This window comes from Herpailurus yagouaroundi, unplaced genomic scaffold (genome assembly GCF_014898765.1).
Source record: "Herpailurus yagouaroundi ecotype Mexico unplaced genomic scaffold, PumYag 181, whole genome shotgun sequence".
NCBI lineage: Eukaryota > Metazoa > Chordata > Mammalia > Carnivora > Felidae > Herpailurus > Herpailurus yagouaroundi.
Window position 1 is genome coordinate 27,937,007 of NW_024412412.1, and position 17,806 is coordinate 27,954,812.

At 39.1% G+C, this 17,806-nt stretch overlaps 1 protein-coding gene across 16 annotated transcripts in view; it reads left to right on the forward strand.

Moving 5' to 3' along the window:
• The window catches only part of RBPMS (RNA binding protein, mRNA processing factor), a 177,488-nt gene that overhangs the window by 66,629 nt on the left and 93,053 nt on the right, over nucleotides 1–17,806 (forward strand). For 15 of the 16 annotated variants that reach the window (XR_005794987.1, XR_005794989.1, XR_005794988.1 and 12 more), the window contains exons 2-4: nucleotides 11,540–11,617; nucleotides 14,595–14,633; nucleotides 15,885–15,947. The exons of the other annotated variant lie outside the window; for it this stretch is intronic. Coding sequence is in view for 7 of the 15 variants with exons in the window: in XM_040490166.1 (XP_040346100.1) it covers nucleotides 11,540–11,617; nucleotides 14,595–14,633; nucleotides 15,885–15,947 (180 nt within the window). In the remaining 8 variants the exon portion in view is untranslated. The remainder of the gene's footprint in view (nucleotides 1–11,539; nucleotides 11,618–14,594; nucleotides 14,634–15,884; nucleotides 15,948–17,806) is intronic. 16 annotated transcript variants of the gene reach the window in all.

The following is a 17,806-nucleotide window of genomic DNA, read 5'->3' on the forward strand; positions in this document are numbered from 1 at the left end:
AATAAGAGACGCTAACTGACTGGGCCACCCAGGCACACACCGGTAATTGCATTTTTTGATAAGAAACTGCCAAACTGTTTGCTAGACTGTGATTGTACCTTTTTATATTCCTGCCAGCAGTGTATCTAAGATGTAGGGTTTTTTCACATCCTTTCCAACGTTGGTATTCTCTTTATTTTTGTATCCGATGAGAGGATTCAATCCAGGATGAATGTTAAGCAAGTGGATGATTTAATGAATTTTGGATACTAATCGAATGTATAATGTAGCTAAAATATTGTATACAATAAAAAGTAGTGATTAAACAAATCAGAAATGTTCTCAAATTGAGTAAAGTATACTTTTCATGTGCCTTGAATGATGCTACTTAATTCATACTTTCAGTTTCCCGTAAAAGTAGGTAGGAAGAGGGCAGATGTTGTTATGTCCAAATTAAAGATTTTAGAGATTGATAATTTGCCTAATATCACTTCAAAATTTGTTTTCTCCTTGATAGGAATACTTAAACCATTAACCTTGATACTTCTTAAAATCTTTAATAGAACGAAAAGAGATTTCTCCTTCCTTCTTTGTTTAACACTTGTCACATGAGGAAGTAGGAGTTGAGGATGCATGACCAACCGGGGGGTAGGGCGCTGGCCTGAGCGGAATTTGCTCCTGGCCTTCTAAAGAGGTAGAGAGATGGTAATAAAAGGGACTCTAAGTCACACTTTTGAGGTTCATATTGTGGAAAATACTTAAGCATGTTACTTCATTTTACTGTGCAAACTTTTTACCTTTCGCCCATTTTAAGCCTGTGTATAACAGTTGCATGATAATATTATCAGTTGCAACCTCTCTTAGGATTGATTTGCCTTTGGAGCGTAAAAATGCATCTTCTTTTGAGTGGTGTAAGCTACTTTAATACAGATAAAATTTTCTGAGTCCTTACTGTGAACCTGGTACTGAACTTGAGGCATTTCACTTCCTATTAATTTATTTAATCCTTCCAGCAAGTTTGTTAAGAAATTACCCCAGAATTTAATGGTTTAAACATTTGTTATTTCACAGTTTCTAAGGGTCAGGAATTTAGGAGAAGCTATGGTAGGTGGATCTAGCTCATGTTCTCTTGAGGATACAGTCAGGACATTGTTAGCTGGGGACTGCAGTCATAAGAAGCATTGACTGGGGCTGGAAGGTCTTCCAAGATGGCCACATCACATGGCTTTTGACCAGAGGCCTCTCAGTTCCTATCACATGCACACATTTATGTATCTAGTTTCCTGTCTAGGCGAATTCAAACTCTAAATTTTTCTCCATGTTGTCTCTTGAGTATCAGTATGACATGGCAGCTGGCTTCCCCCAGAGCAAATGATCCAAGAGGGCCTGCTTCTGTTGAAGAAGCCACAATGCCTTGTTTGACCCAGTGCTTGAAGTTAACAGACTACATGCTACATGCTAACTACATGCTATCACTTCTGCTGTATTCTGTTCATTAGAGGTGAGTCACTAAGTGAAGCCCACACTGAAGGGGAGGAGAATCCAGCTTCACCTCTTGAATGGAAGAGTACAAAAAATGCTGTGGACATATTTAAAAACTGCCACAAGTAGGTACCATTGTTGTCTTTCGTTCCCAGATGAGGAAATTTCTGAATGGACAGATGAAGGTTCATAGCTAGTGAGTTGCAGAACTGGGATTTGAATCCCAGCAGTGTGGTTCCACATAAGTGCTTATTATTTATTGTTTTAGTACATATCCTGTTTACTGTCTTGAGTGCTTATCCTGTTGAATGTGTATAAAAATCACAACTTTATTTCCTCATATTCCTCCATATCTGGATGTTCATAAATTATGTGGCTCTCTCTTATGCCTCATTCCTAGTACTGTGACTCAGTTTCACATTTACTCATTTAGTTCCTTATACAAATACTTGGCACCTACTGTTAAGTACTAGGATGCTCACCACTATCATATGGGGAAGAACATTCAGTTTGAAGGTGAACTGACCTGGCATCGAAGAATTTGAAGTATATATGGAGTCATTTCTCACAACTACACATGGGGAAACCAACTTTTTCCCACAGCTTTCTAGTTCATTAGAACTGTGGTGCATTATGGATGGTTATTAAGAGTGCGCTGCACACTGAAGTTCACAGTGGGATCAAGTTCCTCAAATGAACTTTATCCACTTAAGGTAAAAAACAAATCTTTTACAGCCCTGGGCAGTGTTGGGACCATAGCCCCTGATTCTGAATTTTTTTTCAGGTACTTTATGTGACTACAAAAAACTGCTTGGGATAGCTTTTTCTGTATAGCTGGGAGAGGTGGAATGACTTTTTTCTTATTTTGTGAAGCAGATCTGTTCAGTCACCTGAACTATGCAGAAGGAGAAAGAAAGGGCTTGAGATTTGGGTAAGCTCTTCTGCTTGTACTTCATTTTGTCAGTGCATGGAAAAGGCTGTATGCGGATAGCCCAGATAATCTTTCGGACATTCAACTTCATCGTACTCTATAGGATTAAAATCCTAAGGGCAAGTGCACATTAGGGGATTAAAATGCAAACTTCAGTTTAGAATACACAGCATTAATGAATATGTTTGAAAATCTTCATGTTTTTAGCAATGCAGGCAGTATAATTGAATGAAGGGTAGGATTATGTGGGCTATCCAAGGTTGAAACAGAGTTAGCCATCAGAAAGTTGACTTAAAAGGGACTAAGGGAAGCCAGCATCGATAAGGAGAGGACTAGAGGTTAAGGGGGTAAAGCATCCTGATTTTATAAGGAACTTCTTATTGAACTCTAGGAACCTGACAACCATATACTATGTTGGACAGCACTCCATGAACTTCCTAATGAAGTTAAGTTCTTATATGCGCTGTAGTTTCCTGGGAAACTCTAAATTCCTGACTTGTTTCTGGTACCCACCTCCCTTTGTATCTGACAGGCCTAAGGAAGTTTCTTAATAATGAGGTTAAGGGCCCACATGTACAGACACATCTGCTTATTCTTGGGTAGTTTCAAACCCTAGAAATTCTTGATTTATCTCTTATCCTTTTAGATATATAGCAGACATGAGGTATGGCCTAGGTTGGACTTTGGTCTTAAGCAGTCGTATAACCCTGGGAGATGATGAGACCATCTGATTGACTATAAATTGACATTGGGTTGGGCCAGGTATCTCCTCAGTGAACACAGTGGTGTGGTGTACCCAATGCTAACTTGCTGTCTCTGTTTCCTTTGCATATTCTGAGCCCTGCACATATGAGTTTATGGAACCATGGTGGTTCCACTTCTGTATGTGCTCCCATGAGTCTTCTTCCTTCTTTCCCTGATCTTACTGGAAACTTTCTGATCACTTTGGCAAAGGCACCCTGGTGTCCAGGGGCCCAAAGTAAGACTATAAATTTGGTTATTCTGTGGATACTGATCTTCTACAACTGAATATCACTCAGGGCAAACACTAGTGGATCCCTCAGAGCTAGGAAGACTTGCAATATGGATAATTACGTTTTAGATGATTAATCTAAAACTAAAACCTGGGAGTTTATAACAACAACATGGTAATAACCCTTCTATCCCATGGTTAATCGGTCCTTGGTGTCTGTAGCAACCTGGCCTCCTGAACCAAAGCATAACCTTCCCAGGGCTGGTAATGGAATGTGTCTTTAAGTCCAGTAGGGGGCCAGGAGAGTGGAACTTGACCACTTATCCCATCTTGAAATCGGTGCCAATAAGAAACTGGAGCTTGACCAAAGGCCGGTCAGTTTCTCTTAAGCTGCAACCAGAATAAAATTCCTGGCAGACCATTTTAATGATTGTGGTAATCCATTTTCATAGTGGCAATACATGAATGCGAAATCATAGCAGGCCAACAAAGCGGCCTTTGGAGATGAGATGACAAAGCCATCCTCAGCAGGATTCACTGTTGGGAGTTTCTTGTTTCAGGTGATGCTTACAGAAGAAGCAAATAACTAAATCCATCAATACTTCATTTAAAGAGAGTAAAATAATCTGTATGTAAAATTTAAAAACCGGGCTCTGAACCTCTTCCCTGCCTTGTGTGTTAAAACAGCCCAGTGCTATGGGGTTTATGCTGCACAGATATGTGGAGCTCTTTAACTTTTCTGTCCCTGAAACCAAGTTTATATTACATGATCTCCCAGAAGAAAGCTGGCACTTCCTTCGGAGTTGGAGAGTGCATGATCCCTGTGTTGTTGTTTTAGTGGGAAGTAGGGTGTTGACAAGCCAAGAGACCCTTTTGACTGAAGCGAGGATGGTCCTGCTCCGAGGGCCTTAATTTAGAGTCATTGATGCCTGTTTTTAGTTACATTTTTATTTTTGGTGAAGGTACAAAGAAACACTGACTTTTGTCAGAATTGGAATGTGAAGCAAATTAAATGAATATATATACTTCTGCTGGATCAAATTTGTCCCTATGGAGCCACAGGCAGAAAAGTGAGACCAGCTAAGGACAGAAGGATAGGTTGGACCCAAGGTTCCTATTTCCAAATGAAGGAGATCTCTGTGGGCTGTGTGTATTCTCTTTTTAAGAAATGGTTTATGCTTCTGAATATTTAAATGCCTACGTGTATAAATATGTAAAATTAAAGTTCTCTGTAATAATTCCATCTTCCCTGCTATTGACAGAACAGTAATTTAGAAAACATTATTTCAGTACCCTTTTTTTTTTTTCCTTAAGCATCTACTAATAACAACACTTGAAAGAATTAAACTGGGGTTATAGACAAATTCTGGTGTTTGCCTTTTCACTTAATAGGAGCCTTTGTCAGTAGACATGGTTATCTACTCATCATTTTAAATGTGCAAGCTAGTAATTTTGAGTATTTTTTCAAAAAACCTTGTGGATTGTTCATTCATAGTGGGTTTGGGATTTATTTATACATAAGTATGTTTAAATCATTATTAAGTTGAAATGGGAGTGATTTTACTAGTAACCATATATTGATCTCTCTATGTTATTGTGTGTACAGTCCTGAATTTTTGTGATCTGTTTGTCTTTTGGTCTACATTTTCAGTCTTTTTCGTTTTTCTCCCTTGCTTGTGATTCTTTTTATCTCCTTTCCTTTTCTTTTAAACTTGTCTCTAATAATGTTAACCTTTTCTGCCTTTTTGTCATATGAGTATTTGTCATTTGATGTTGTAACCATACTGATCTAGGTTGTGCCTGGGAAATTTGGTTACCTCCTCTTGTTTACCATGTTGTCAGCCAGAGGTGTCGACATGCAAGCATTTATTGTCTCCTGTGAATATACAGTATTCTTTTGTAGATTTCTAAAGTAATCCAAGAGAGATTTATAGACTATACACTCTGTGCCTAGGATTATGCTTACTACCAAATAAGAGACTGCAAACTCTAAAACAATTTGAAAGACCTTTGAAACACACAAGTATATTTACAGATAAGAATGGGTACCCCAAAAGAAAGATTTAAACCTATAGCACCTTTGAAAGCCTCTTTTGGAGTTTGCATTTATAGGTTTAAGAATTTGGGTAGGTGGATAGAGAGCTTGCAGGGGATAGATTATCATAGATAGAAGTACCCTATGGGCTTCACTCATTAGAATGATGCAAATTCGTGACTTCCGTAGTTAATCATGAATCATTTAGAAAATGAGAACTAGCTTTTCCCAATCCTGTGAATTTGAGATGTACCTCAAGAGGTCAGCTCAGAGCAGCTAGAAGTGATCCCTAACATCTTCTTATAAACAACTAAAAAACATACACAGAAAATGCCCGTAGGCCTAGAGTCTTTGGCCGCTATGGTGTTTACCAGATAGGGCCGCTGGCTGTAAAGTGTGATTCCTGCTGTGTACTGAAATGAAGCAGTTGTTGGTTTATATTTTAATGTCTAGATTACCTGCAGGATAATGTGTGTTCTTTGTTAAACATAGGATCTTTCCATTTCAAGGCCTACTTTGACCTTTCTGTCCAGGAAAACACAAACCTGACACAATGACTTTACTTACTAAATTAGAGTTTATTGAAGTCCGTCACTGAAACGTGGCTTGTCTTTCTGGTGGGAGCTGGCACTGCCACTGAAGAACACATGGTTAGTTTTATCCAAAACGTAACTAGGGCCTCTAGAGGGAATGCCAGATAAGTGAGCAAAGAAGTCTCCTTGCTCTTACTGTCCAGCACAGGAGATTTCTCCTGGCATTTCTTTCAGTTCTTTTGTGGTAAAGATGAAATCGGAGGTACATCCACAGAATCCATTAGAGTCCCTTTGGGATAGAGCTGTCAGCAGCTTCATGTCTTGCACTTCTATGAGGCATGTTGTGTCCTTGACTAAGAAATGTGTTTCCCCATGTGTCTGATAAAGTAAACATCTGTGATGCTAGAGGCATAGTGCCAGGCACATCTGTGTCCACAGGCACTTCTGGTATGTTAAGGGCTGCCTTGGACAGTGATAGACCTGCCACAAAGTTCATTTGGTATCATTCATTTGTTATTTGGGGGACCTTTTTTTCCTGACTGATCATTTATGTGTCTCAAACTTTTTTTCACTTTTGGTTACTTTGTGAATGAATTAAGCTTTCTGTTATCATATTTATTTGCATGTTCTGTCTCCTTCACTGGTCCTAAGCTCCCTGCAAGCAAGAAGCATGCTTTTTACCTTTGTGATTTCCACAGACATGGTAAAGACAAATGTTTTGCTATATAATGGTTAAGATTAAAAAAAAAAAAAAAAGCATGGGGGTGAGAAGAATGGGGGGGAACTAAACTTTTCTTTAAAAAAAAAAACAAACTTTTTTTTAATGTTTATTTTCTTTCCGAGGTGGGGAGAGACAGACCGCGAATGTGGGAGGGGCAGAGAAAGAGGGAGACACAGAATCCAAAGCAGGCTCCAGGCTCCGAGCTGTCAGCACAGAGTCCGACGCGGGGCTTGAGCTCACAAACTGCGAGATCGTACCTGAGCCGAAGTCAGATGCTTAACCAACTGAGCCACCCAGGCACCCCCCCCCCCCTTTTTTTATCCCCACGATCTAGAGCCCAGTCACAAGGAAAAAGCATGAGTTAGATATTCAGGAAGAGTTTTTTCCATTCATTATCCATGATTTTTTTTTTTAACTTCAATTTCCTAGTCTGAGGAGATCTAAAAAGGATTCAAAGCATGTAGATTCCAAGCACTGTATTTGTGAGCTTTAGTTGTACTCATAAATATATAATGTAACTATTTGAAAATTATTTCTCCTAGCCAATGTGTTTTGTCAGAGGAGAGAATCTCTCTTCAGTGAGAGAAGAGATATCTTGGCAGCTTCTTGAAACAGATTCACTAGATTATAGGAAATGTAACTTGTGTCCATGTGTAAGTAAAATACTAGACATTTTAGTTGCCTCCAGTTTGAACAGAATTACTGCTTTGAGCCTCTTGTCATCTGTGAGTGCGTGGCAAGCTTAGGGCTAATGGGAGTTCAATTTTTTTTCATGTATAACACTTTGAGATACTAAAATCAGCGTCACTTCTAATTCTGAAATGTTTACATTAAAAGTTTCCTCTGTAAACTTAAAAATTTTTATTGATGTAAATACTGACATTGTTTATAGTTTCCTAAAGAAAACAATAAAAAAAAATCTAGGCAATTCTTCACAAAATAAAGTTACCTAGTACATGCATATCATAAAAAAAAGTATAAATAAGCTAATAAACATTAACATCACTTCTTCCACCACTCAGGGCTAAACCATATAAATATACCCATTTTTGTGTATATGTCCTACAAACGCATGTTATACCTCTCAATACATGTGTGTGGGCTGTTTTACAGAATAAAATCAAACTATTTGTACTTTTTCCTTGAACATTCTTTTTCTTGGACATAATTTTTATTTCATAATATTGCATTTTGATGTAAATGAACCTTTATTTAAAAAAATTTTTTTAACGTTTTTATTTTTTGAGAGACAGGGTGTGAGCGGGGGATTGCAGAGAGAGAGAGAGAGAGGGGGAGACACAGAATCTGAAGCAGGCTCCAGGCTCCAAGCTGTCAGCACAGAGCCTGTCACAGGGCTCGAACTCAGGAACCGGTGAGATCATGACCTGGGCCAAAATCAGACACATACCCGACTGGGCCACCTACGTGCCCCTGAACCTTGATTTATATCAAGTAATATTTTGATAACCCCCAGATTTCTATTTTGCTGGTAAATTGTTTGACTTGTAAGTTTGTAAAGTATTTTTCTTTAGAACAATACTATAAATGGTAGTTTATTTTCTAAGTTAACTCCCTAAATTTTAATTAACATCTGTCACATAGCTAAATGGACAAATGGCACTCCAGTGTTTAAACCGTAGAATCAGCTTATTACATTATTTCCTTGGAAATTTGTAATCCAGTCAGTACCTGGCATAATGTCAGACATAATGGGTACTCAGCAAAATTTGAGTGAATGGGAGCTGGGATTCCCTCTCTTCCAGAGTGTCCTGGCTAGAGCAGCCAGGGACAGATGGTGTTTACTTACTTGGACTGTGGGAAGAACATTGTTGATGGCAGGGAGGGCATACTGGATACAGGATTCCCTCATCATCTGTGTCTTTGGCAGTTGTCAGTAATTTGACCTTAGCTTTGGTAAAACAAAGTTCCTGGAAAAAGGAGTCTTTATCTCTGGCAAAGTTGAGGGAGACGGGAGAAGGCAAAAGGTAAATTGAATCTAATCAGCATTTGTAAAACAGTACTATCTAAGAGCAATGGAATACACATTTGTTTTTAAGTACACAGCATTTATCGTGTTATGGGCCATAAAAGAAGGAATTGAAGGGCAGTTTTTTAAAAATTAAGCCTTATACCTACCATATCATTCAGCTCTTCCACTCCTAGGTAATTAACCAAGAAGAAAGAAAACATATCCGTACGAAGACTTGTACGAATCCATGCATGTTTATCTCCAAAGCCATTTTATTTGTAAAAGCAAAAACTAGAAATAACCCAAATGTCCCATCAGTTGAATGGATAAATGAACTGTGGTGTATCCATACAACCAAATACTACTCAATAATGAAAAGGAATAGACTATTAATCAACAGTGGATGAATCTCAGAATAGTTATGCTGAAGTTAAAAAGCCAGCCAAAAAGAATACATACTTTATGGCTCCATTTGTAGAAACCATTGCACCATCCATAATCCTAGTGACAGAAGGCACAGATCAGTGATTGCCTGGGGATGTGGATGGTAGGACAGGGTAGCAGGAAACTTAGGTGATGGATATGTTAATTATCTTGATTGTTGTGCTGGTTTCATAGGTTATAATATGTGGAAACTTATCAAATTGTAGGGGTGCCTGGGTGGCTCAGTTGGTCAAGTATCTGACTCTTGATCTTGGCTCAGGTCATGATCTCACGGCTGGTGGGACTGAGCCCTGCTTTGGGCTTTGCACTGACAGCATGGAGCCTGCTTGGGATTCTCTCTGCCCCTCCCCTGGTCATGAATGTGCATGCACACTCTCTCAATTAAGTTTTTTTTTTTTTTTAATGTTTACCAAATTGTAAATAAAATGTACAGTTTATTATGTAGTTGGCCCTTGATCTCTGTGGGGATTAGGAGCACCGATCGTCTGCACAGTCAAAATCCACATGTAACCTCTGTCTCCCTTATTACTTAACTCTCCTAATAGTCTACTATTGACTAGGAGTTTTACCAGTAACATAAACACATAGTTTGTATGTTATGTATTTTGTATGCTGTATTCTTACAATAAAATAAGCTGAGAAAAGTTATTAAGAAAATCATAGGGAAGAGAAAATACATTTACGGTACTAAACTGTATTGGGGGAAAAATGTGCCTGTAAGTAGACCAGTTAGTTCAAACCTGTGTTCGTGGGTCAACTGTATATCCATTATAGCACAATAAAGTTATCTAAAATATGAATGAATAAAAATAAGGCCCTCATGATTCTGAGGCTGTTTACATCATCATAGTGTTGATTACACACCTGCATGCAAATGGCATGACATTTTACTGTCTGCTGGGTCAATAAAGGGTCTTGCCTGCTTTGTGCTTCTTCACAACCAGAATCAATAGAAAGTGTTAGGGTTCTAGAAAATCTCCCAGTTTTGCACTGAGGAAAAATCTAGATTTATAGATGGTTAACAATACGGCATTGAATTTTTCTTAAGGTAGCAACATGATTTCTAATGCCGAACTTCATCAAATTGTATCAGCCTGAGTAGAGAAGAATAGAATATGTGGGGGTGGAGTCAAATTTTCTAGAAATAGAGTAGAATGGTGGTTACCAGGGGATCAAGATGGGGGAGACAAGATGTTGGCCAGAGATTACAAATTTCCAGCTAAAAGTTGTAGAAGTTATGGGTATCTAATGCTCAGCACTGTGATTATAGCTAACAATACTGTATTCCTTATACTGGAAAGTCAGAGTAGATCTTAAATGTTTTCACCACAAAAAAAGAAATGGTTGCTTATGTGACGCAGTAGTTAACGCTGTGGTGGTGATTACCAGTATATAAGTATATTGAACCATTACGTTGTACGTCTTAAACTTCCACAATGTTACATGTTCATTATATCTCATTGTGTGTGGGAAGGTGTAGAAAACTTGACTGAAGGCACACAAAACACTAAAATAAGTAGAAAGAAAACATGGCGATGATAATTCAGTGATTTCTCCTTGCCTATTCAGTGAACACCAGATTCCTGAGGCATTGACTTTTGATGCCCCCTGTGGTTTGCTCTTCAGATACCTGTTCAGTTTTGGCTCACCCTTCTCCCAGAATATACTGTGCCATCACCCTCTTCATTGCCTTGGTTATTAGTATTTTCTCTGCCTCTGAGTCTTGCCCGTTTCCTCTTATACTTTGTATCTGTGTGATAATATTCTACCTAATCATTAAGTTCCCAGTCAAATGCTAACATGTTTTTTTCTGATCCTCCCAAATGAAAGTGTGTTGTCAGTGTTCTGTATTGTAGTAGAAATTAATCACATAATTTGTACCTTAGGCCTCATGGGGTATAGGTCAGTGAAGTCTTCCCTGCTGTTTTGGAACTGAGCAGATGGAGAGTTATGCATTTTGGCTACTATTTAGATGTGTTAAATAGTCAACAAACTTTTTACATTTATTAAAATTAATTGTTAATGCCGACGAGGGAGAGGCAAGGACAAACAGGAAAAACCAAAAATTGTTCCGATTTTTATTTTGGAACCATGTTTTGCAGTCATTTGATATAGAGCAGACAAGTGGTAGATTTGCTGTTCTCATGACTTCTGTTTTTCTTAAGCTCATATTTTAACTCTGTAGACCTTCTCTTCCCTTCATAGTGTTAGAACCAGGTAGTGGCTAATTGGGAAAGGAGAAATAAGTTTGTAAACTTAAATCAGCCGGAGGTAATTCACTCTGAGTAATTCCATAGAAATATTCAGGAGTTGCTTATTGGCATCTTAATGTTAGAATGTTAGTTGGGTTATGGAAAAAATACTAACTGGGTAGGACTCGTGAAGTATATGAAGGAATGTATTTTTGAGATTACAAGTGATAGCTGTTCTCTGGATTGCTCACTGTCTTGATCACTTCTGTTTATTTTCCAGGTCCGGACCCTATTTGTCAGTGGTCTCCCTCTGGATATCAAACCTCGGGAGCTCTATCTGCTTTTCAGACCATTTAAGGTACCTTTTCTCTTTGAGAAATTATAAAAAGCGACAAAAAGTATGTGTATAAGCTTCATGGGGGTTTCTGCAGGAAGAAATGATACGTTTGAGAAAGCATCTTGTAAAGTGACCTTCTTACAGGGTTGGTCAGTAAAGAAGATTTAATCACTCAGTTCCAGTGTATAGTTTTAGGAACGGCTGAAATTGCCTTTTGTCCTCCCCAACAGCTAATCTAGAAAAGTCTCTTTTACTAATGTGGACATGCATCTGACTCTTTGGCATGTAGAGCAGGCTTCGTGTCCTCCCTGTTTATCGTCTGCCAATTGGGAGTATTCTTGTGAGTGCAGACTACTGAAAATACCATCAATTACTGTTATTTATATTGCCAGTGCAGTGATATAAGTCAAGCCCTATTCCTACAAGGTTTATTAGTTGGAATACTGTTGTTAATATTGTTCTTTAGATACATAAGTTAAGTGTACTTTTAAACTAAGTATTTTTAGACAAAGAACATAACCACCATTACTTTTTCTGTGAGAAGAATGTCCTAAATCTCATACAAAGTAAAACAGAATTTTAAAGAATTACTTGGTGTGCTGGGACATCACGAAATGCTTAACACAGTTGCCTGTCCATTGGGACTATCACGATAAAATCACTTTAGAGATAGTTATTTAACGTTGATAGAATTGAGAACGTAACAGGTAATTGGACCACCACAGAGAAACCTTGAAGGCTAACCTGTGTGGAGGATAAGAGAAAGATGGGACCGGGTACGTTGTGGGCTGGAGGCCTAGGCCCTCAAGGAGAGCATGTAGAAGTTGTGATAAATGCAGGGCTTGTGTCTGAGCTGGTCAGTGAGGACATGTTAGCAGCAGTGCCTGTCCAGGAGCACATTTAGGATTAGGTGGTGGGCCATCTTGATTAATGACGAAACATCCATCCTGTTGAAGCATGACCCCAGCCACAGAGGCAAGACAGACTGAGGGACAGAATTCAGCTTCTCAGGGAGGAGAGAGTAGGATGTAACAGCTGAAAACATCTGGGTAGGAAAGGAAGAAAGGAGGTTGAAGGGGCAGCCAGCTAAAAACCAACAAAGGTAAGAATCTAGCTTACGTGCTAGGAAGGCACCATGTATTAATAGACCTGCCTCGATTCTGATAGCCATCCCCTTACTGTAACAATGATGACAGTACAGAGGGAAACAGAAGGGTTAATCATGCTTAGCTGAGAGGAAGTGGGGGAGAAAAGATGATGGTGTGAGGAGAGTGTCAGCTTCATAGGATTTCCTGAACATCTTTTGCAGGGTTGCCATTTCTACTGTCTGTCCCTTTTGTAGGATGAGGACTTTTTAATTGATTTGATCATCTAAAAGGGCAGAATACTGTTAGGTTTTTGTGTGTATAGAGAGATTTAGCCAGCAAGCTTCTTACATGAATTACCCCTATTGAAATCTCACCACACTCAATTCAGGTGGGTTGGCCTCAGTTTTTCAAATGAGGAAAGTGAAACTTGTATAACTGAATAAATTTTACTCCAGTTCACACATAACAAATGGCAGGGCTAAGATTCAAACGCAAGCAATTTGCCTCTGCCATCCATGTTCTGAACTAGTCTGTGATACTGCTTTTCTGTTTGTGACTTGGGAGCACAATATATCGCTACCCGTGGTGTTGTACTTGAGTGAAATATCCATTTGTCCTTTGCCTCTGAGGCCTCCAGAGTGTTTAAGCCTCCAAGTTTTTCAGAGACAGTGCACCTTGAAAAAGGAAGAGGCAGGACTATGAATCATGACCTCTCTGGCCAGAAGAGCTCAAGGCCTTTGAGGTAAAATGTTTACAGTAGCTAATTGGTAACATAGTTCTCTGTTGAGAAGATACGAGGAAGAATCAATCCCAACATCCTGCCCAGAAACCCCAACGCTAGAGTCAGGACCCTGGTACATTCCCAACAACCCTCTTTTAATTAAAGTCCCTGGAGGCTGACCCTAGTCTGCACATCTGTCTTGGCACTGATATGTGTGGTGGTCAATCATGTCAAGTGGTGTTTTTTTCCCCCTTGTGTCATCCATCAGTACAAGCCACCAGCCATTGATTATTTTCAGAAATAAACACACTTTGTTATCCTTATCCTGAGGAGCCAGGAGGGGCGAAGCAAGGGAGTGAAAAGGGAGGGTTTCTATCCTCCTTGAGGATGAGCTGCAGTAAAAAGCCAACAGGGAGTTTTTGCATGTTCCAGTCGGAATACCAGCATGAAAACTGGCTGCTTCAATAAGTAAGCAAAATAACTCAACAGAATTTAGCATCACTACCTGCTAAACTTTTCCTGGCAGTTTTGAAATTTTGCGTAAGTAGTTCTACCTAGTACGTTCGTAATGTTTTCATGTTATTTTATAGCAAACACATGACCAAGTCATCACATACTTCCTATCTTACTGAATTTACTCCCTTCACTCTCTTAGTTCTGTAAAATGAAAAAGACCTGTTGACAGGAACCCATCTTCCTACTATTATATAATTTCATTGAAAAAAAAAAAAAAGGATAGGAAACATAGATACGTGCATAAATTTCAGGATCTGATTTGTTTTAGGCCTTAAATGTGGAAGCATAGGTAGATGTGTGTGTGCCCGCGTGTGTAAAATTTGCTTTCTCAGAGAGGCGTTTGTAAGAAGAGTTAGATGGTCAGGAGTCAAAGGACTCATTTTTACTTGAGCAAGATGCTATTAAAATTGTTTTTTGGGGGGTGCCTGTGTGGGTCAGTCAGTTAAGCCTGCAACTCTTGATTTCTGCTCAGGTCATGATCTCATTCATGGTTTGGGAGTTTGGGCCCTGCTTTGGGCTCTGTGCCAACAGCATGGAGCCTACTTTGAAGGATTCTTTCTCCTTCTCTGACTGCCCCTCCCTTGCTCACTCAAAAAAACTTTTTTTTTTTTTTAAATTGTTTTTTTTTTTTCTTATCTTTTTTGGTCTAAATTTGGTTCTTCTTAATTTTCAGGGCTACGAGGGTTCTCTTATAAAGCTCACATCTAAGCAGGTAAGAATTTCAAACTTGCATATAAATGATCCAATTCTATAATAAATTTGAATTGACTTTCTTCAGGAATGTTACTGGGGCTGAGCATTCTCTTTTTTTAATTCTCATTAGGATTTGAGTTTTGTTGTTGACTTAAAATTAAGGGTGAGATTGGTTAGGAATTAGCACAGGAAAATGATTCATAATTCCATTGTCTCCAGCTAGGATGTCTGACGCTGTCCCTGAGGAAAGCAAACGTAATGCCTCCAGCATGGTTATATTGGGATTGGTCTGTATATTCAAAACAAATTATCCAAACCCACTTTTATTCCCAATTCTTCCTTTAAAAAAAAAAACAAAAAACACGTAACAGACAAAATTTCGCAGTGTATAAATATCTGTTGACGAGGACTCATGCTGTCTTTCTTGTGTTTCAAACTGCTAAAATCAGGCATAGTCCCCAAGTCTAGAGTGGAGCACAAAAGGTGCAGAATGGAGGGTGGCAATCCATGACCCTGATAGCTTCTAGAAGCTTCTTGAAGATTTTTAACTATATGCTTCCCCCGCCCCCAAAATGCTGAATACCTTAGCATGCTCACCTCTCAGAGTCACTTTTCATCTCTCAATAAGATATTCTCTGATTCATTATAAGTAAGCTGTGTTGCAAGCATCTTTCTGGACTAGAAGTCCAAAGGGATTATCACTCCTCTCTATTCAGTTGGAACAATTTGGTTTACCCAGCTAGTTAAACTTTTTTAAGGTATCCCTTGGGATTTGGCATGGAAATGCATTTTGTAAATTTGATCATGCAGTGAGAGTACAGGGCTTTTATCATTGTGTCATTGTATTCCTTGCACTTACAGTGTACCAAAAGGTGATTCGGTTCTCTTTCCATTTTAAAAGATGAAGAAACTGAGGTACAGTGAATTTGATTTAGGAAAGTAGAGCCTCTTGACCCAAGTTTTCCTCTATTCTCTTGTTCACTGCTGCTCACCTTCCAACCCCTTCTAGATTTTTTTTTTTTTTTTTTTTATGATTCTCTAAATCCCCAGCTGTGCCCTTGAAGAACCACTCTCACAATCCCTTTTGATTCATGTTAGAAATTTGGCTAAGCCACTGCGTCATGATTCTTTTGAACTGGCTTTCTTATTTCTTCTACCCATTGCCTGTGGTCATTTCTTTGTCTTAGCTCTTCAGTTTGACATCACCTTTGACCCAGAAAAATATATATCCCCTGATTTGTTTTTTCTTCATATTTTTTTCTTTCCTCAGCCCGTAGGTTTTGTCAGTTTTGACAGTCGCTCAGAAGCAGAAGCTGCAAAGAATGCTTTGAATGTAAGTAGTGATGATGTAATCATTGGTGTTTCCTTGTGAGGTGGGGGGAGGTAATACAACCTCTTTGGACAGGAAATCACATGGATGGAATATAACTGCTCAATGTGATAGGGAGGGATTCATCAATTAGCTATCTAAAGAGATTTTTCCTGGGGTGCCTGGGTGGCTTAGTCGGTTGAGCATTGGACTTCGGCTCAGGTCATGATCTCACAGTTCATGGGTTTGAGCCCCATGTCAGGCTCTGTGCTGACAGTTCGGAGCCTGGAGACTGCTTTGGATTCTGTGTCTCCTTCTCTGCCCCTCCCTTGCTCACGCTCTGTCTCTCTCTCCTCTCTCAAAAGTAAACATCAAAAAATTAAAAAAAAAAAAAAAAAAAAAGATTTTTCCTTGAATTGTGGTCACATGTGCAAACTATTCAACAATGCCCTGCTCTTCTCCAGCTTTTACTGTAATGTTCAAAATACCTGACAATGCCTTATTTTAATTCAGCCCAATCAGTCCCCATGGTCATGTGCAGTTTAGTTTGGCCATTGTTATATTCTCAAAGGCTAAGGCTAACCCAAGAGTAGATCAAAATCTTGGCTTTCCTCATCTCATGAGACTTACATTTTAGGTATGTGGCTTTTTTTTTTTCTTTTCATTTTAAGGTTATAGTCTTTATTATCCTGGTTTTCCCCAAAGACATTGTGCTATAATAAATGGCTGTCAGCTGTAACTGAGTAGAGATACCTGTGTTTGGTTTGTAGGCTTCTTGTCTACATATGTTTTGAGACTTGCCAGCTTTATTTTAGCAAATATTTTCCCCCTTTAGTATGCCAGGAAACAAAACGACTTAAGAGGAACCAAGCTGAGAGAAGGTGAAAGGAAGCAGCATTTGAGTTCCACATGCTGAGGGCTGATCCTGAGGTTAAGAGTTGTAGTGAGAATTCTGGATCCATCCTGCTTCAGGCAGTTGGCCTAACTGGCTGTGAATAAGATTGATGAAAGTGGCCAAAAGGATTTAGGGTACTTCTTAAAAGGCAAGTGGCCCCTAGACTGTTGCAGTCTGAGTGTGATGGTATAGACCTTTGTGTTGCTATGGAACCTGCAGGTGCCCCTCCCAGCTGCTCCTTTGAGCACTTGGGTGCTAAGACGGACCATACCGAGGAAGGCTGGAGGGGAGACCTGGTGTCCTGGAGACTCCGAGGGCCAAGGCAGAGGGCCTCCAGGGGGTCTGTTTAGTCATCATAATGGTGTCATTGTGACATGATCTTGAAAGGTTTTTAACCTTTGGAAAAAATGTACACACTCTCAGATGAAATGGTTTGCTTGTTGTTCTGGAACATCTTTGGAATCCAGGAGCTCTCAGGAGCTCAGGATTTTCCTGGATTTGGATAAAGTAACCTTCTGGTGAGAAAAACTGGTTCCACACCCTGTTTGTCTTCCACAGAACAAAATGTAAACCAATTATTTATTGCACACCAGTGGTACACACTAAAATGTAAAAATTGTTTTGATTTTACCATTACATGGATATAGCCAGAATTTTCTCAATATAAACAAATTTTAAGCATATCAAAACTGATTCTGTTTAGATGGTGGTGTTCTTTCATTCTTGCCACCATGTTCTTTGTTGTTGTTGTTGTTCCTATAAAGGAAGTTAACAGCAGTTGAAGCTTGTTTACAGAATGGGTTTTCCATGGCTTTACTGTCTGAAGAACACTAGGCTTTTATATAAAGTGGACTTCTCTCATCTGACAAAGTTATCTCACGGTAACTTGGGAAGCACTCCAAGTGAAACAGTTCAACTTCTATTCTATTCTATGGACCTAAGGGTAACTCTTAATATTTACCTGTGGATTATTGAACCTGAGCTTGCT